Below are 20,721 nucleotides of genomic sequence, written 5' to 3'. Positions count from 1 at the left end.
AGCCCTGGACACACGTGCGGGCTGCAGCTGAGGGGGCCCTGGGATCCCCCACAGGCACCGGACTTTGGATTGAATGCCCGGTGGGTGGGAGTCCCCCGTGGCGCTGAGAAGCACAGGATTGAACGGGATGCTTGTAATTGGAACACCTCCCAGGCTCTGTCTCCCCTACCCCTTTGGTACAACCAAGGACCAGAATCCACAGGCTCCTCCCTCAAGCTCACCTCTGAAGAAATGGGCAGAACTGACCGGGGAGAAGCAGGGAATCTAGTTTGGGAGTTTGCTTCACAGAGGGGAGTTGCTTAGTGCCCACTCTGAGTCGAAAACCTCTGTTCCAGGACACGAATCTCACTTTCAGGCTTTCTCTAGTGTCCAATTTAAGTATGATGCACCACCAGTGACTGAGTGGCCACCAGTCACTCCAGGAGAGCCTCTGATACAGGAGAGAAAGAGGCAGATAAAAAAACAAAAAATCCCGTAAGAATCAGAGGATCCAGGGCGCAGAAGAGGAGAACATCCTCTAATTACTGTAATGAGGGGTTTTGAAAAATGGCATCTGGTAAGAAAAATGTTTAGAAGAAAGGAACAACCAAAGAGCGAGAAAGAACCATTACAAATTAAGAACATGACTGATACAATGGATTCAAGTTGAGCAAATGGCCAGAAAGAAGAACAAAATACCCCTGTTTAAACTCTAGGATTGTAAGGAATGTGACTTTCCTTTTACCCACAGTGTGTTTGAGTGAAAGTGGCCTCACTGTTCATGGTAGTTGTTCTCCCCGTCTTTCAAATGAGCAGAAAGGCATGATACAGCCGACTTCTCCATGGACCTGTCTTTTCTATGTGGTGACAGGGAAGGAGAAGTAAGTGTGTCCATCTGACCCCAGCCCAGGTCTCAGTGTTCAGGATCTGCCTGAATGGGCAGCTCGGATGGGTGACTTTGTGTTCCCTCAGACCAATGTCCATAGGAAACAGTATCCTTGAGAAATGGTGAATTACTTTATGTTTACATGTGCTCAGTGGGGCTGGAAATCCACCAAGAGTGGTGGTTTCCCAAATTCTGAAAAAATGATGGTAATCTTCTGCCTTTCATTTGGAATTCCTATTATAGACAGCTCTCTAATAAAGCAGTTGTAGGATTTGGAGGTCATCTAAAATGTCTTCATAAATAGAGTGTGTGTGTGTGTGTGTGGGGGGGGTTCCTTTTTCTGAAACTCAAGTTCACGATGGCTTCCTTAGGTGAGATGTGGGTACCTCTCCAAAATGAGGTATGAAAATGAAAAATGTAACTGGGACTTTTAAAAAAGAGAAGTTGACTGTTTATATAATGTTATAACTGAGTAGAACCTTGAAAACATGTTCATGAGAACATTGTAGAAAGATCCGGATTTTATTCTTCTTATGGACTTCCAGGAGGTGCTCTCTATAATTTAAAGAAATGGGAAAATGATTACCAAGTTGTGGATACACTTTTATCCACCTAAAGTTGCGGATTTCCTCCAGTTTAATTCATTTCTTTCTTGCTGTAAAGTTCACATTTACTGTAGTTAAGTTGCGTGTTAAGTTTTCTGAGATTTAATGTGCGGATCATTTGAAGAAAAAGATAAGGACCATAGGGCAAGCAATTGGTTTACATTTGAGAGAGATTTTTCTTACATTCATACGCCTTGATTTTGAGACTTTGAAGAGAGATGTTCTGTAGTAAATTAAAATTCATAGTTAAAAGTTTTTTAGTTAGAAATTTACATGTGGAAAATTACAGGTCAGCTTGTATTGCAATGAATTCTCGGCTTTCTGGGCAGTTTTTATTGTACTCGAATGTAACTGAATTGAATATGGTCTGAAACAAACGCATTGCCTGGGAATTGCAAATTCATCGGGCATAGTTTTGTATATATGGCAGTACTTCTTGTCATAGATTTTTCCATTTGAAAATTGAGAGTTTTGAGAACTAAATGTCCACTGAAATAGTTGTTCTAAAATTAGCACAGTTCCTGAGAACCGTTTTCTTTCTACTTTCTAACCTAAAATGATTGGTGTACCTTTTGTAGCTAAGATACATTTTTCCATGGAGAGCCATTTGTCTAGATATTCTGTGGCAAATAAAAGCTTGCTTCAGAGCCTCGTGCAAAAGCATATTAATGGACAGTTACAGGACCTTTGGAGTGCAGGGCCCCGGATATGTAAATTTCACAGCCATCTCCAGTGTTCTCTTGCTGTGACTCAGACTGTTTAAATCTCAACACTGCACAGTGTCTTCACAGGGTGCATACATATTTCAGAAATTCTAATTTAACTTTGATTACATGGATGTTAGAAACAACCCTTAAATGAAAAACTGAGTTTTCTTCTCATAGGGGATGTAGACATAAATTCTGTCAGTCACAGGACCATGTTTCCCTCGACTGTGCTAATTGTCACCCTTTTGGAATAAAAAATGAAATGCATATTTATTGGGTGCTGTTGTACATTTTGTCCTAATCTTGAAACTTTTCTTAAGCAGTCATTTTCATATTATCTCTGTCATGCCTGCAATTTAGATGGCTGATCTCTCTGTATGCAAAAGCTTTGAGAATCTTAGATGCTAGTGGAAAGACTCCTTATAAGTTTGGCATCTGCAAACTCGAGTTTGAGGCTGGCTCTGCCCTTGTTTTTCCAGTGAACTTGGGCGAAAGTTAGTTAAAAACAGCCCCCTCATAGCATTATTAGGATGATCAAAAGATACAAAGTAAATTAAAAGGCTTTGTAAAGTGAAAGATAAATACAAATTTTAATTAATTTATCTGGTATTCCATTGCTTTGGTCTTCTCAGTCACCTTAGGCAAGCAGCAAAGCTGTCTTAGTGCATTCGGGCTGCGGTAACAAAAATACTGGGCAGCTTGTAAACAGTGGAAATTTATTTCCCACGGTTCTGGGGGCTGGATCCAAGTCCAAGATCGAGATACAGGCAGACCCCATGTCTGGTGGGGACCAGCCTCCCGGTTCACAGACAGACATCTCGCTGTGTCCTCACAGGGAAGAAGGGGCGAGGTGGGTCTCTTTGATGAGGTTACTAATCCCACTTATGAGGGTTTCAGTCTCATGAACTTATTTAATTCTAATCACGTCCCCAAGGTCCCATCTCCTAACGCAGTTACATTGGGCATTAGGATTCCACAAATGAATTTTGGAGGTGACACAAACATTCAGTCCATAGGAAATAGGAATGGGTGTAGCATTGAAAAATGTTTGCTACACTTGCTAATGATGGAAAAGGATCCAATAACATAGTTTTTTGCCCCAAATATATGCATTTTCTTATAAGTATGTATGTAGAAGATGGTATTTTATTTGAGGAAAAAAATCCCGAGTAGGAAGAGATGTTGAAGAGGTGGATTGCTCTTTGCTGAGTGGGTCCAGGTCTAGGACATTGTTGTCCCACCCAAAGCTGGGCTTTCCAACTTTGCCCAAATCCCTTTCGTCTTGCTTGAGTCCCTTCCATTTTCATGTTTCTCTTGGTCTTATGATCATTAATGGGTGATGGTGGGAGATATTGACTGAGCTGCAGGTCAGTGATTGAAATAGCAGGTTGCTGCCACTGTTCCCTAAGCTGTTGGCAGTTCTGCCAAAGCATGTTGAAAGTTTCCATCTGCAGTTTGTGGGAATCAATAAAAAATATCTGGTGAGAATGTGTAATAACTCAGCATATACTTATAACAAAACTAGAGTTGTTATTTATTAATTGCATAGATGTGCCAGGTATGGTTATATTTTTCTGACGGGTGTATCTTCTTTAATTCTTATAGCATCACACAAGCAAAATGTTGTAGCACTAGAGGAAAGAGTCCAAGAGAAATTGGGTGAATTACTCAAAGTCATGTAGCCAGTGATGGCAGAGCCCAGCTCAGAGTCCGGGTCTTCGCCACACCGTGAGCTTGCTTTTCCCACCACCGGTGTGGCCTATTTCCCTTGGGTAATAACTCTGTTCCTTTAGGTTTGAGCTAGAAATGGTTGCATCCTGCTTTGAAAGAACCTAAACAATCTATGAACTGCTTGAGTCTCGAACCTTTCACAGAGGCTATGTATTGAACGTGGTACCCTGGGCAGTGTCTGGGCTTCATGGGATGTGAAGGTCGGAATCACAGTGGGTGGATGGGAGTCTGGGCCAGTGTGCTGTTCTCATGTGGCCGAGGTTGTGAATCCTCTGGTGCCCTGAGAAGGCTTGGGGCCTCTCCCGGGGGTGGATGTAACCTTAGCTTTGGGACATCTGTAGCCTGGGAGCTATGGCAAGAAAGTTACATCCTTCTCAAGTCTTGGGTTTGAAGCACTTGTAGAATGCTGGCTCCCAAAGGCCGATATTTCTTTTGCAAAAGACGTCTCAAATGCAGTACTCTCACACCGCTGTTTGGGGCCCCAGACAGCAGCCTCTACCTTGGCTTCTCTGCCGTCAGCTTCCTTTGTTTCCCTTCAAGCCTTTATGCTATTTTCAGATTCATCTTATGCATAGATTTCCTGTTTATTAAACGTGTGTGCTGGCTTTCTGGGCTGTCCACCGTTTTATTCCATTATTTCCCAATGCTCTGTGCTCAGGCCGGGCCGTGTGTCCGAGGGCTGCACTTTCTCCATTTCCTCCCTCCGTCACTCTCATTAGCATATGCTGTTCCTCTCAGCCTGCAAATCCCTTCTTCCTCTTCTCTGCCTGTATAATAAACCTTTATATAATTCAGAGCCTGGCTTTATTTCCCCACCTGGAAATAAATAAAGCACCCTCCTGGAGCTGTTTCTTCTTGGAACCTCCTAAATTCTGTGCTTTGGAATATTTTCTAGGTTTTTTAAAAATAATTTTATTCTTAATGGTTAGTTAATTCATTAATTAATTTTCTTTTTTTGGGCTGCGCCACGCGGCATGCAGGATCTTAGCTCCCCGACCAGGGCTTGAACCCTCCCCCCAGCATTGGAAGCGCGGAGTCCTAACCACTGGACTGTCAGGGAAGTCCCTCTTTGTTGTTTACAGAAGTTTCTGAACAGATGATAAGACTTCAGGGCTTCACATTCTGTCATCTCCTTGGTGCCCAGCAAAGTCTAGGCACGTGGTAGGTGTGAAGTCACCCACCGCTGACAGATTCGTTGTTGCCATTTTAGTACTTCATTTAAGCACAGCATTTAAAACGAAGAAAAATCATGAAAGAACACATGTGTACAGAAAAGTGCTGGGATTTTAACATGTTGAAAGCTCCGCTGATTTGTTGAAGGGTGTTTTTTTTTTTCTCTCTCTCCTTTGTCTCACCAGCAATCAAAGAGAAGTACACGGACTGGACGGAATTTCTCATTCGTGATTTGACTGGTTCCCGGACGGCCCCAGCCAGCCTCCTAGAAGGTGTATGTATTGTTATCCAGCTATTCTCTGTCTGAAGCAGCACAGTTACATGAGCTCACACCTAACAGCACCTTTGCATATATCCTTCTGCGGGTACACGCGTCCACACGGATATCGGTGTCCAAATAGCGTAACTTCCTGTCTTTTCCCAAATTACTTAGGTTACTGATTCTAATGACACTGAAGAATCTTCACCTTTGGTCCAATCAATAAGTGGAAAGTTTGCTTTTATATGAACACATTTTAAAATAATAACATGTTAGGATAAGTATCCACTATCCTATATGTTTAAGACTCTATCTTATGTTAGCGAATGTATATAAAATCCTGTAGAATAACTGTTTTGTAGAGGTGATGACTAAGCGTATATGTGCTGGGGTGTAGTCTCAAAGTGTATTGATAAATGGTTCCATTAACTATTGTATTCTGGATGCATTATACCGAAATTTAAACACATACACGTTAAGTAATAGAAATGGCTAACCATATTTAAATACGGTTAAGGTCATTCTAAGGTACTGAAGTAAAAACAGTTTAATCTGCAATCTTGATGGTGATATGAAAATGATTTTATCATAAAACATCTTAATATTTACATTCTAGAACAGGAAGAGAAATGTACTGTTATAAATAATTATTGAGTCACCAAATCTGTTTGAAGAATGCCCCCGATAAAGGGGAGAACACAATGAATGACCAAGAATACAGTGTGGATTTTGACAATCTCATTATTCTCTTAACATTAACCATAAATTTCTCACCTGTCATAAATGATATTGATACTTTGGAACACCACGGTCTAATATATAGTCATCTGGTTTTGTTTTGTGATGGTTTTTGCCTCAGGTAGTTTTGTATCTCAGTAGCTACTAATTTAATTGTTTGGTTGACAAATCAAAATGATGATTGTTCACCCTTTCAAAAGGACAAATTGTTTTACTCTGTTAAATTTTTAAAACATATTTGCCTGCAAGGCTGGCTGAACAAACACCCTTTTCCTATGCAAACATGTGCTAAGAAACATGTGCCCATTCCATTGCTTAAATGGGGCAGGTGTTATATATATTTTGTAAACCAACTATGGGGTTAAGTGTACAAATTACACAATAGTCTAATTTAGCTGATTATTAATGTGTATTAGGCATTCATCAAAAATGTCCTCTACACATATTCATGCATTACTCACGTAATCAAAGTACGAGAGTGTCCCGCTTATGAGAGCGGGGCCATCGTAAGATAAACGTCTGCTGAGTCAAGGTATAAATTGATCGCCCCATATCAGATGTGTCCGTCTATGGGAAGAGCAGACATTTCGCTACCGCATGTTTTCTAGCTCGAGGCAAATTTGGTGTAACGCTTCTTAAAAGCACCCTTGTTCCTCACAAATGCAGTTTTATCTGGGAAGGGTGATTTGTTTGGTGAGAGCTTAGCACAAACTGTCATTTTCTATTTACTTGTGGCTTTGTTGTTGGATACAGAGTCGGGTATAATGGATGTGTGTGCAGGAGGGGAGGGGAGGGCGGGGGCAGTGGGGTGGAGGGAAACACCAGACTGTTTGCCAGTAGCTTGGATGATGGTGTGAAAAAATATTATCTTCTGCTGTCATCTGTTTCCATGAGAACCTTAAAATAAAGTTTAAAATAAGGAGTTTTGCTTCTGTTTAAACAGCCTCTGCGAGGGAAAGGCCCTATAGACCTCATTACAGTTGATTCCTTAATAGAGCTCCAGGATTCTCAGAGCCCTTTTCAGTACTGGATAGTTAGTGTGATTGAGAATGTTGGAGGAAGATTACGCCTTCGCTATGTGGGATTGGAGGACACTGAATCCTATGACCAGTGGTTGTTTTACTTGGATTACAGACTTCGACCAGTTGGTTGGTGTCAAGAGAATAAATACAGAATGGACCCACCTTCAGGTAAGGGCCAGAGCTTTGGCTGCTCTCAAGCGTTTTAGAAAGAGATGTGATTATTTTCCTGGATGTCTCTCTGGAAAATGTATTAGCTCTGTGGTGTCTTTTACATCTGTACTTGTGGATATGAAACGTTTTAACTTCAAATACTTTCTGTAGCAAATAGAACCCAAGACTTCTATGAATAGCGTTCAAAAATGAGAAAGCAGAGCTGGAGGCCGTGGAGAAGTTGATCTGGTTCCTTTGCAATCAATGGTTTGGAAATGAAACACACACTATAGTGGGACTTGGTGATATTCTCTATTTTTCTTTAGGAATTTGATAGTCTTGCAAGTAGGTTCTAAAGTCTTTGTACTTCTGCCCGTTCACCCATCCACCCACCCACGCATCCATCATCCATCCACCCACCCGTCCATCCATCCGTCCATCCATGCGTCCATCCACCCGTCCATCCATCCGTCCATCCATCCACGCATCTGAATATCCAAACCAAATGCTTACCATTATGTTATCTGTCCTGTCCTGGAAATAGCAAAGAGAAAATCATCGTGCTTTTTTTCCTGGCATATCATAGACTTTTAAGTAGCTTCAAATACCTTGTCAAATGACTTTCCAGAGACTTAATTGGGTAGAAGAGTGCATTATTCTTCCTGACATACCTAACTGGGCAAAAATCTCAATGTTTATGAAATAACCATTCTTGAATGTTTACTACATGCCAGGTGATTTTACATCTGCTCTGATGTTTATTTTGATTCCAAAAAACTATTTCATGTGACTATTTCCTTTTACAGCAGAGAAAATTTGAGGCTGAGTTTAAGCTACTTGTCCAAGATCACCCAGTTTGTAGGAGGAACGTGCTGTAATTCAAATTCCCAGGTCCCCTCCCTCTTGCATCCAGTTCCCCCTGCTGCCTCTGACTGGCCTTACCAACCTTTCGATATGTAGCTTCAGAACAAAAATGTTGGATTCGTATGGAATTAAAGACGCCAAGGAAGGAATACTCCTTTCTTCCCAAATTTGCTGATTTTCATTTTGGTCAATTTCACAGGTCTATTGGAAGCAAAGACTTGGCTCTTTCCTTCATTAAAATTGCCAGAGACTTTTTTTCCCTCCCATCTTAGTTGCCAGTGTTAGTCTTGAAGACATGAAGCTGAGGCGTTGTATTTCCCTTTTCCGTCAGTCAAGGGCTTTAATTGAAAAAACGTCTTGGTTCTGTGTGTCATGTGTTTGCATTTGAGTTGAATTTGACAGGCATATAGACATAGAACATGGTATTTTATTAGTATTATTGTCGTCAACGTTTTGAGAGGCAGCCAGGAAATCCATTTATACCCTGAGTAATGTGGGGATATGATGACAAACGAAGGGCCTGTCAGTTCTGTGAGAAGAGATCTACGCTCACGTTTGCGTTGGGATTCATAACCTAGCAGGAGAGATTTACTCTGTGCAGAAAGTTGGGGGTATAAGTCTTAGCTCGGTATCTAATTGCTTTATAAATGTTAAGAAAAACATATATTTGCCAGTGTAAAAATTTATAGCAAAGCAAAGGATTACTACTGGCCCTTAGGTTCTGTGCAGTGTACCCTTCCTGTGACATCGTGGACTCATAGTCAGCAGCCAGAATGGAAGGTGTCCCTGCAGAAGCTAAGGAAGTATTTCCATAGGAGAGTTCTCTCTCTTCCTGTAGATAATTTGATGTCTTTACAAGACAAGAATAAATTGTGTTTACTCACCTTAGTAATTTTCTGGAATTGTCCATTTCACTGAAGACTTTGGAAAAGGCATTCATCATCAAGAGGTTATCTTCCCAACATTGAAATTGTCGGCAGCTAAACTTTGTTTGGGGTACTGTAGGTTTAAAATGGATCTTGGTCAAACCAAAAACATCAGGAGACTTTTTGTTTCAAGCAATAAGTTCTTATGGCAATGGCAAAAAAAAAATTGTCTGCAGGAAAGGCTATGGATGGGAAGAAGAAATTAAAAGGTGAAAGGACACCCCCAAATGTGACTCTTAGTTCTTCAGATGCAGTAGTTACAAGATGAACACTGAATTCTCCTACCTGATTCAGCAGAACCACACCCGGGAAGGCAATTAATCACCCAGGTTTTACACATGGGAACAGAGCCCAATCCTTTGCGTAAATTAATTTCAGAACCCAATGTGACTTGTTAAACTTAGATGGTATTGCTCTTTCCTTGAATGAAATCTAGGTGGGAGTAAAATTTCACACTTGCATAGAAAATACTAGGCTGTGTTTTCTTATTCCCAAACACGCTTAAGTAAATGAAAAGTGTTCATCATTGACTGGTGGTAAGTAGAGCTGGAAGGGTTGGGGAGAAGAGCAGGTAAGAGAGACTTTGGGTATAGAGTCGTCCCTCGGTATCCACGGGAGATTGGTCCCAGGACCCCGAGGATACCAAAATCCAGGGATGCTCAAGTCCTTTGTATAAAACAGCACGGCACAGTTGGCCTTCTGCATTCGAGGGTTGGAGGTGTTCTGCACCTGTGGTTTCCCCTTCCCAGGTTCCGCGTTCGCGGGCTCCTCCACATCTGTGGTTTCTTCCATCCACAGGCTCCACCCACTGCAGGTGGAATATTCAGGACCTGTGGGCCGGGAGGGCTGACTGGACTTTGAGAGTGAGGCCGTGCCAGGTCAGCCTACTCCCGATGCCCTCTTTGCTGTGCTGACATCAACACCTTTGCTAAAAGTAACCATAGCTCCTCCTTTCCTTTCCTTATTCTTTCTGCTTCTTGAGGGACACAGTATTTCTTAACTGTTTGGTGTGAATAGAGGTATAGAAATAGGTGACAGAAAGTAGCTGGCTAGTCAGTCTTCAAACACTGGAGGAGAAGGTGCTGGCTTTTATGCTGTCCGCCAGCGAGAAGCCTGCATCCCTTCTTTGGGTGGAATCAGAGGACACGGGGTGGGGGAATGGGAGGTTAGAAAGAGGGGCAAAGCCACCTTGCCCCACTCGACCCACCATCAAGATTGCAGTGCTGCCGGGGTAGGTGGAGTCCAGCTTCAGTGAAGACCAGGTGAAGGAATGGAAGAGGGTGAAATGCCAATAATCATGGGAGGGGCAGTGGCTTCCCGCGGTCCTTAGTGATTCAGGCGTTATCAGGACAGGACTGGGAATCCACGGGTGCCTTTTCTTCAGTGCTGAATGGAAGACAAATCATGATTAGACAGACCTGGAGCTGTTTTTCCAGCTGTGTACCCCTAACGCCTCCCCTCATTTATTTATTTTCCTGCCCTGTGGCCTTCTCTGTGTTCCTCGAGCTTTCTATGCGTGTCCCCTCTTTTGGAATGCTGCTTTACCATGCCCCCACTTCATCCAGACCTTGGATGAGAGGATTTCACTCACCACTGAAACTGAAAGTGCGGGACCCATTCTCTGCTGTGTCCCCTGACACCCTTCCCAGCACATAGTAGGTGCTCAGTAAATATGTGTTGAGTGAATTGACTGAATAAAAACTTGGGTGTGTCTAGACAGAAGGAAGGAACCAGCCAAGTCCGCCTTCCAGGAGCCAAATAATTGATGGGGATTTGGAAGCCAATTTGGAGGGGAGAGCCCAGGTGGAGGCACCTCCACACAAGGAGGACTGTACTGTCCTCTTTCCCCTGAAGTGTTAGGGGGGCTTCTGAGCAAGTAGAGATGTGATCTCTTGTTCAGCACCCAGGATGGCTCCAGGATATAAGATGCATGGGAATGTGGTCTGTGGAGTTCAGGATGAGCATTTCTTCCTTTAAAAGGGTCCACGTGTGAACAGAGCTTGAGAAACCGAACAGAGGGGAAGGAACATGGGCTTGGAGTCAGGGTTCAAGTCAGCCTCTCTTTCCACTTCTGTCACTGGCTACAAAGCTTCTGGGCAAGTTACTCTACTTTGAACCTCAGTTTTTACATCTGTAAAATGGGGATAATCATACATTTGCTGTGCTGCTAAGTATTACTCAGGTGATTGGTATTTTCTAAATATTCAATCTGTGATCAGAGTTTTAAGATTATATTTGATCTTCTAAGAAATTTAAGTAGGTCATTGAGGTCAGGGGTCATTTAGAGGCCCCACCTACTTTCCTATTTTTGGATGTTTAGAAAGCAAGATAGAATCTGACATGGTTTTGCAGAAACTAAAGAGATGAAACTTTTTGAAGTTTGAGAAGAATCCTTATCTCTATTCTTTTGTATATTTTTTCCCTTCATAATCTTTATGTCAACCATTTCCCCCCCTTTTCTTTCTATTGTAGGTAGTTTCTGGAGCCAGAAGTTTCTGAATCTAATTCAGATGCTTCTTACTTGAACTATTTCTCATTCAAAAAGAGTTGTTGTTTGTTTTAGTTCAGGCTACTTTAACGAAATACCATTGATTGGGGGAGGGGGCTTGAAAAACAAAAATCCACGGTTCTGGAGGATGGAAGTCCAAGATTAGGGCATCAGCATGGTTGAGTACTGGTGAGGGCTCTCTTCCTGATTTGTAGATGGCCACCTTCTTGCCGGGTCCTCAGCTGGCCTCTTCTTCTTCTTTTTTTTTTTTTTTTTTTAAATCTTTTGGGCATGCTGCACGGTATGTGGCATCTTACTCCCTGATCAGGGATCGAACCCATGCGCCCTGCATTGGAAGCATGGAGCCTTAACCACTAGACCACCAGGGAAGTCTCCCGGCCTCCTCTTTATGTATGCATGGAGATATATGTATCTATATCTGTATCTGTATCTGTATCTATATCTATGGGGTATTGAGAGAGAGCAAACATGCACTTGAAAGAGAGCTCCTTTGGTGTCTCCAGGGCACTAATCCCATCATGGGGCTCCCACCCTCATGACCCCATCTAAACCTAATTACCTCCCCAAATACCATGGTATTGAGAGATTAGGGCTTCAACATACTAATTTTGGAAGGACACAAGCGTTCAGTCCATAGCGCTTCCCAGTGTCTTTTAAGAAGCATAGATGAGCCTTTCCTTACTGGTCAGAGCCTGGTGGTGAAGGAAGGAGAGGAGGGTGTGAGGTACATGAAGAAAGGGGATCACCCCTCCAGGCCTTCGATCACCCGAGGCTGTGAGATGATGATTTTGTTCACTCCTCTTCCTGCCACACTCTCTGTGACATGGCCTGCCAACAGGCACAGAGGGGGACACCTCGTTTTCTCTCAGGCTTCTAGTTAAAGATGAATCAGGACAGGTTTTAATTGCTTGTTACTTCCCACCAACAGAAATTGACATGATACACTCTATTAAATTACCTGCAACACGATCGCTTTAAGAACCTGTTTTATGTTCTTTTAATGGTACTATTTATTGTCCATACACTTGCCGGCGTAACCAAGCACGTCTCTGTCTAATGAAACACGCATGGACTGTTGCTCTCTGCTTATTGAAACTAGGAGGTGTTTAGCTTCTGCAGGTGGTTGAGCGTACCGACAAAATTGCAGTTGCTTTTCACCTTTTAAGACAAGGAGTATGCCCTGCCGTGGGGTTAAATTCCATATTAGGATTCAACGTCCGCGGTACGAAGACAAAGAATCTTAAGATTGTAGGACGGAGATAAGAGTCCCGTGAGACTTCCTGGGTGTCTTCACCCATTCAGGATGCTGTAACACAACACCACAGACTGGGTGGCTTGTAAACAGGAGACGTTGATTTCTCACAGTTCTGGAGGCTGGATGTCCAAGATCAAGGCAACAGCAGATTCAGTGTCCATTGAGGACCCATTTCCTGGTTCATAGACAGCGTCTTCTCACCGTGTCCTCACCTGGAGGAAGGGGAGAGGAGCTCTCTGGGGTCTCTTTTATAAGCACTCTAATCTCATCATAGGAGCTCCGTCCTCATGACCTCATCACCTCTCAAAGGCCCCACCTCTTAATGCTGTCACCTTAGATGTTTCAACATATGAATTTTGGGAGAGAGGGGCATATTCAGATCAAAGTACCAGGCTTCTTAGGCTACTTGTCTTTGGTTTGGTGGAACAGACGTGGCATCAGGTGGATGCAGCCTTCTAGGGTGACGTGGCTGGTCCAGTCCTGCTCTGCCAGTGTGTGTGAGTCCAGGTGTCAGGAGAGGCTGTGAGCATCCCTCTGGGGGCTGCCTGTCTCCTCGCTCAGTTCTGAGTTTGGACCTGACCATGTCGGGTTTTCATGGCTCTGGCCTTGAGTAATTTTTAAGCCATTCATCTTTTACCCTCTTCTCTGCCTCAGGGGCTCCCCTTCCCACCCAGAGACCTCAGTTACAGACTGCGGGAGCTCGGGCACCAACACCTCCTCTTCCCTTTTTCTATCCCCTGTATGTCTGCAGACCCTTCCTTTGACCTTCTCTTTGGAGGTCACCATCCTTTTCCATGACTTGGTTCTCCTTTTACTACCATGTCGAGTTTGAACTCCCCATCGACCTGCCTCCAGAACCCTGGAAGAGTGGATTTGTTTCTGTTCTACTGAGGAAGTCCAGGGTCTTGTTTATTGTTTCCCTTCTGACCCCGTCTTGAACTGCTGCCCTTGGTGTCCTCTGGGCTTTGCTTCCTAGAATCCTGAATTGCCTTCCCTTTTCACCAAGACTTTGATGCAGTGCCCCTGAGCTGAGCCACTGGTATATTCTAGGGAATCTGCCTCACCGTCTCAGGACAATTTGTAGGGCTCCGTGAATTGGTCCTTCTCCCTCCTTTGTGGGACTCTGTGATAAGCGGGTTCTCCCTCAGGACCCTCCCCCCGACCTGTGGAGGTTGGAGGGACCATTCATTCATTCTCTGTAGAGGTGTTTGTTGGGGGGAGCTCACTATGTTCCCCCAAACATGCATACCAAGGAGAATTACAGGCTATTTTGTCTCTGATAGAGAAACGCCAAATTGGGGGGGAAAATTCTGCAGCGGTGTAAGAGCATAAATAAAAGGCTAGAAAGAATTACAGACACTATACACAAGTAGAGCCTATCTTGTCATTAATTATCTTTTATGTGACTTGGTGTGTCTGACAACGAGGGGTGGTGGGTAGTGCATTGATAACCTGGCTCCTTCTGACAGCATCTCTCACCTAACCATAATTGTGATAGTCTGAAAAGACTAATAAGTAAACTGCTGAAACACAGGTGCTTCAAGCTCAAGGTGAGTTCAGAAGCTATGATCATCAACATACATGGCCGCCTGCTAAAAAGCAGACATGCAAGAAATTAAAAATGTAGCCCCAAAGGCTTAATGTTGCCTTTTAAGTGTGCTTAAATTCATATTCATATCCTAGCTGTCTGTCTGAAGTAGCCTGGGTTGATATAGGGAAGGTATAAACATATCTACTCCAAGTGAGTGCTTCTGCAAATCCTATTTTGATAAGGTCTTAAATCTGTTGAGATCAGATCATAAAATTCCCCCGCAGTTTCAGCAGTCGGTAAAAACAGTGCTCAACGATTTTGTTCTTTTAATTTTGTATTCAGACGGTGTAACCTCCTTTCGCAAATCCCTTCCCCCCACCGCCTGGGGGAAAACATGGGCAATGTGATGTGTTAGCAACATTTCAAGTGTAAATATTAGACTTGGTTGGTAAATTTTAATTTACCTTTTCATAATTTCCTGACTTAAATGCGGACTATTTTTAGCATATGAGAGCTTGGAGATTTCGGGAAAAATAGGCTGTCATAACTGCAAACGCCAGACAAGAGTCTTTTCTAGTTTGGAAATTTATCAGATAATAAGTGCTTCATCCATGGATATTACTTCCCAGGTGTTGGAATGGAATTCGGGGCAGTGGATGGGTGAAGTGTGGTTAATGTGATTTATACTATTAAATTATGCCCAGAATGCATGCGTATATTCCCTGAAGAAGAGCCCTGTTAAGTTTATTCTTCATTTCTGATCGCAGAATCCCAAATTGCTGTTTAATTTCAGGAAATCTCTTTAGCAGGTGGCCTTTTATGGCGGGCAGGGTGTGAATTCTTAGGGTTGCTGCGCCTGCCAAGTTATTATGAAATCCTGAGAAGATAAAATCCGAGAAAGAACCACCCAGTAGAACATTTCAGCCCTTAAACTCTTATGTGATTTGCTGTTGATACAGAAATCTATCCTTTGAAGATGGACTCAGAGTGGAAATGTGCTCTGGAGAAATCCCTTATTGATGCTGCTAACTTTCCTCTTCCAATGGAAGTGTTTAAGGTAAGACGTAGAGTCATAGCAGTTTTTCTCCTCTTTTCGAGAATAAACTGTGTAAAAAGTTGCCCACATCAAATCATTTCCCACTATTTAAAAAGCTACCTTCTTGGCCGGTGTTCGTTTAAAATGTTTAAAATGTTATCTGTTCCATTTTGCTCTGCTTTGTAATCCTCCCAAATACCCATATTCCAAGATGATGCTTAAAATCTTTTATCAAGTAATTAATAAGGATATTATAAGGTAATTTGAATCTTAAATTTTTTTCAGGTTTACATTTTTTTCCTCCACCTTGTATTATTATGGAAATCTCATTTTCACCCTCTCACTGCTTACCAAAGAAACAAAAGAAAATGGAACAAGTCTAATTTTGGTATTTGCTCGGTAAAGATGATAGAAAATGATGCTTCTCTTGATGGCTTGAGAAACTCATATGAGTATCTGTTGGGCAGTAGGCCTTCCTCTAATAGACAATGAAAGAAATGTACCACGACTGAAATAGATCACCTAGTTCTTAAAACTCTTAAAAATTATGCTTAAAATTTATATGATGTGTAGAATATTAAGTTCTGGGCAGGAGTGATCCCTCCAGCAAGCGGGACCCATAAAACGGTCTCTATTTGGAGCTCAAGTAGGTGGGAAACAGCTCTACATGGACCGTTTCCTGGGAGACTTGTGGATGGGCTTGTGATGGGCTGATGCAAACCTGCTTTTCAGTTCCGAGCGGGCACATTTCTGCAGGGCCGTAGAAGTTTCATGTGGAAAGTGATATTAAAATGGTGTCTAGGTACCGCCTGCAGCAGGAGTGTGAGGCTCGGACTGGGGCGCTGGCTTCCTGGATTTTATTTACGAGGAAGTCCTCGCGCAGAACCTTAACCTAGCAGGGTGAATCACCGATACTCTTGTTCAGCACTTTTCTCATTGGCAACATTGGACTTAAGACCTCTTCTGAAAATAATTATTAAATTATTATTAGCAGTAATAATCACACTGATCATGCAACATTATCTTGGGCTTTTTTTTTTTTTTGCTAACTGACCAGATAACTTCTTTTTCCTCCTCCTTTCCTGCAAAAAATAAAATAAAATAAAAATTAAGAAAAATAGCATTTACTCTTCGTGAACTGGCTCCACTGCCTCTTCGGAAGCCAGCCCACCACGCTTGTCACTCGTTTGACCTCTACAGCTGGTGTCCACTGTCTTTTCCCAGTGGCCTTAGTGATATTAAAAAAACACTTTTATTGAAGTAGAGTTGAGTTACAATGTTGTGTTAGTCTCAGGTGTGCAACAAAGTGATTCAGTTATACATATATATACATGTGTGTGTGTGTATTTATGTATTCTTTTTCAGATTCTTTTCCATTATAGGTCATTACAAGATACTGAGTATAGTTCTCTGTGCTATACAGTAGGGCCCTGTTGTTGTTTATCTATGAGATATATAGTAGTGTGTATCTGTCAATCCCAAACTCCTAATTTATCCCTCCCCCACTTTCCCCTTTGGTAACCGTAAGTTTGTTTTTTTTTTTTTTTTTTTTTTTTTTTGCGGTACGCGGGCCTCTCACTGTTGTGGCCTCTCCCATTGCGGAGCACTGGCTCCGGACGCGCAGGCTCAGCGGCCATGGCTCACGGGCCCAGCCGCTCCACGGCATGTGGGATCCTCCCGAACCGGGGCACGAACCCGGGTCCCCTGCATCAGCAGGCGGACTCTCAACCACTGCGCCACCAGGGAAGCCCCGTAAGTTTGTTTTTGATGCCTGTGAGTCTCTTTCTGTTTTGTAAATAAATTTGTTTGTATCACTTTTTTAGATTCCACATATAAGTGACATCATACGATATCTGTCTCTGCCTGACGTCCTTCACTTAGTGTGATAAGCTCTAGGTCCATCCATGTTGCTGCAAATGGCATTTCATTCTTTTTTATGGCTGAGTAGTGGTGTGTGTGTGTATACACCACACCTTCTCTATCCATTCATCTCTTGATGGACAGTTAGGTTGTTCCCCTTAGTGATATTTTAAATGTGTAAATGTGATCGTGATCCTTGCCCTTGAGCAAATAAATTTTATTTCAAAATAAAGTATGACTATATTTATTTTGGAATATATTATACACATACATTTGAAATGTACACGTGAGGAGTTCACAGAGTGATATAGTGGAAATACAAATCCCCCCTGCCCCCTGTCTAGACACAGGAAGTTGCGGGTCCATTAGCATCCCTCCACCTGACCTTTCCTAGCTGTGGGTAACCAGCTCCCTAACTTTGGTGTTAACCATTTCCTTGCCTCTCCTTGTAGTATTACTACCTATGTATGTTTTCCTTAATATTACACGACTTACTTTTGACAACACGAGAAACAAGACCAGCCCTGATTGTTTCAGAAGAGGGTGTTTTCCTGCTCTCCAGAGTGGAGGATGACTGGACAGTGCCTGGGTCCTAAGATGGCCTCACTTTCCCACAGAGTTTGCAGGGGAGTTGAGTAGGCACAGTCCTGAGCTAATCTTAGGGAATTAGTTGGGTCATCAGGCAAACTGTAGCTTGAACTCCAGGTACCGGACCTCCCTTAGAAATGCGGACGGGTCTGGCTCCAGTTCTCAGAACAGGCCCAGCCCAGCATTTCTGTGCAGTGACTTGAATGTTCTCTAACGCTCCAGGCAGCGGGACCTCGAGGGGTCCCTGGGACCTTGTTCAGCGTGTGGTCAGGACAAGCCAGGTGCCGTTAACAATCTGGGTCCAGCTTACGTTGGCATTTTGTCCTCAGCTTACAAAGGTGATAAAACACAGCAAAGCATCTTAGTGCTGGCAGCCTGCTCTCCTCTCACCTCGAGTGACTGAAAGAATCCTGATTCTGTCCTCACGCTTCCCTGACAGTTTGGGTGTAGAATTCTAGGTCAGCTGTCACTTTTCTCAAGAATTTGGAGGTATTGCTCCATTTTTCCTTTTCTCCTTGGGCATCTTATATTCTCCTTTTCTCCACTGTTGTGAAATTTCACGATGATAGGCCTTTGCAGGTGTCTGTTTCCATCCAGAACGCAGGGTACCCCAGGTGTCTGCAACTCATACCTTTAATTTTGGTGATGCTTCTTCTAAAATGACGCCTTCCACCTCTCTTTTCTCTGTCGTCTTCTTCATCTGTGACCAGGTGGTAGTCCTGGGCTGGCTATGTAACTTTTTCTTCTTCTTTTCATTTCAGGTTTTCATTGTCTCCTCTGTTTCTGCTCTACTGTCAGAGGTTTCCTCCACTCATTTGTGCTGTTGGGTTTTTATGAGCACTTGTCTGGCGCTTTTTCTCTGAATGCTGCTCTGTTTATGGCCTACTCTTCTTGCAGCCTGGAAGCATGACTTTATCTTGTTGGAAGTATTGATTTTTTAAAGTTTTCTTTTCCCAGAGTAGTTTGTTTCCTCCATGTTGCTTTTAGTTTCTAACTTTCTTGCTAGAGGCTTTCCTTGGATATCTGAGAATCCTTGACTGTGCGCTCTTGAGTAGGAGGGAGATGCGAAAGCTGAGGGCAGGACTGGTCCATGTAGGGGGACCTTCTTTGTATGGAGGCTACTTCTTTGTATGATGGTTTTTCCTCTTTAGCTGATTTCCAAGGAGGAGAATTTCAACTTCCCACCTGGGGTTCAAGGTCAAGCTGCCCGCATTCTAGGAGCTGAGTGGCAAGAAGAGAGCCTGGGGTTTCCGTGCTGAGTTTGTATTTTCCTGTATCCACAGACCAGGGACCACCTGCTTCATCCTCTTCTGAGGAAACTGGAGGACCACTGGTCTGTAGAGTCAGGGAGGGGAGGATACCTGGGGTCCAACTACTTCCTAGACAGCTCCCCACGCTGTCTTATTCTATCACCTCCCACTCGCCCCCAGTTTCAGACATACCTGCTGTTACCAGTTTCTGAGCCTCCTGAAGGTCCTGCCCTGTTCATTAGGCTGGGTCTCAGCTTTTCTGTAGGAGGCTTGGGACTTGGCTCTGTTGAATATGTTAAATTAGTTGCTTCTTGTTCACCTGCATTTTAGCTACTATTTCGTTTCTGTTCAAGGGGCTTCGCGTCTTTAAAATTCTTTACTGTAATTTTGGTTAGAGTTTAGGAAGAGGTGAAATTAATGTGTGTTTTTAGTCAGCCGTCTTCATGTGGGACTCCCCTTTTTAAAGTCTTGTAGCTTGGACTGTAGTGTAAACTCCCACATCTTTCATTCAATGAAACATAACTCCTTGGCTATAGTCATACTCAGTAGATATTTCTCAAATATACGATGAATTATTGAATGGACAAATGCATTTAACTCACCGATTTGAAATACTTTGAGTTCATGTAGTTACAGGTTTAACTTTATTTATTCGCAAATAAATCAGTATTGATATATGGATTATTCTCAGTAAGTCTACTGGGTCTCTAAATAATGAGACTGGTTTACAAGAAAAAATGTTCATTATTCATGTTTCAATAACAAAATTATTTTTTAGAACTTATTATTATTTATGCACTTATTATTTAGAACTATGAATACTAAGACTCAAAATATACAAACATTAATAATCCTCATATATTTTAAACTAATAATTAAGTAACTCAGTAAATGTTTATTGAGCAGTTACTCTCTACATAATTCTCTAGACCCGATTCCAGGGTTTCATAATTGTTTATATTTTCCTCTAAAATACAGTTACCTCCTTCCCTCACTTTAATGTTTTTCTGTTAGAAATCAGACTACTCTTTTTATGGGGTACATGAGAATTCTCCCTGTCCTCAGTATTTTGTTTATAATTAATGGTTGCTTTTTAAAAAATATTTTATTTTATATTGGAGTTTAGTTGGTTAACAATATTGTGTTAGCTTCAGGTGTACAGCGGGGTGATTCAGTTATACACACACGTGTATTCTTTCTCAAATTCTTTTCCCATTTAGATTATTACAGAATATTGAGCAGAGTTCCCTGTGCTATACAGTAGTTGCTTTTAAGAGTAGATACTGAATATTTTCTATTTTTCACAGGGCCTACAGGATGTATGGAGTGGGCAATTAATAAATAAAAATTAGCTGAATTGAAAATTCTGTGTTCTTAGAGCTTGTGAGACGCTTTTATAAATGTTTTCTTTTATTTCAATTTGACAGAAAAGAAAGGGGCAATTTTCTGAACCAGACTTTGTATGGAGGGAATATTTATACACTTAATTTTGAAATCCTGAGAACAACCACTATTAGTTTCCTAAGGCCGTTGTAATAATGTAATACCACAAACTGGATAGCTGGAAACAAGGGAAGTTTATTCTGTCATGGTTTTGGAGGCTAGAGGTAAACATCGAGGTGTGAGCAGGGCCACGCTCCCTCTGAAGGCTT

The 20,721-nt window shown here is 42.4% G+C and overlaps 1 protein-coding gene across 1 annotated transcript in view; it reads left to right on the top strand.

Moving 5' to 3' along the window:
* SFMBT2 (Scm like with four mbt domains 2) overlaps nucleotides 1–20,721 on the top strand; it is a 187,389-nt gene that overhangs the window by 73,205 nt on the left and 93,463 nt on the right. Inside the window, exons 4-6 of the mRNA XM_065871843.1 lie at nucleotides 5,267–5,355; nucleotides 7,022–7,268; nucleotides 15,295–15,392. Of these exons, the coding sequence (XP_065727915.1) occupies nucleotides 5,267–5,355; nucleotides 7,022–7,268; nucleotides 15,295–15,392 (434 nt within the window). The remainder of the gene's footprint in view (nucleotides 1–5,266; nucleotides 5,356–7,021; nucleotides 7,269–15,294; nucleotides 15,393–20,721) is intronic.

The sequence above is a fragment of the Phocoena phocoena genome, chromosome 2 (assembly GCF_963924675.1).
Source record: "Phocoena phocoena chromosome 2, mPhoPho1.1, whole genome shotgun sequence".
Lineage (NCBI taxonomy): Eukaryota > Metazoa > Chordata > Mammalia > Artiodactyla > Phocoenidae > Phocoena > Phocoena phocoena.
Note: the sequence above shows the minus strand (reverse complement) of the source record. Positions and strands in the feature narration are given on the sequence as shown.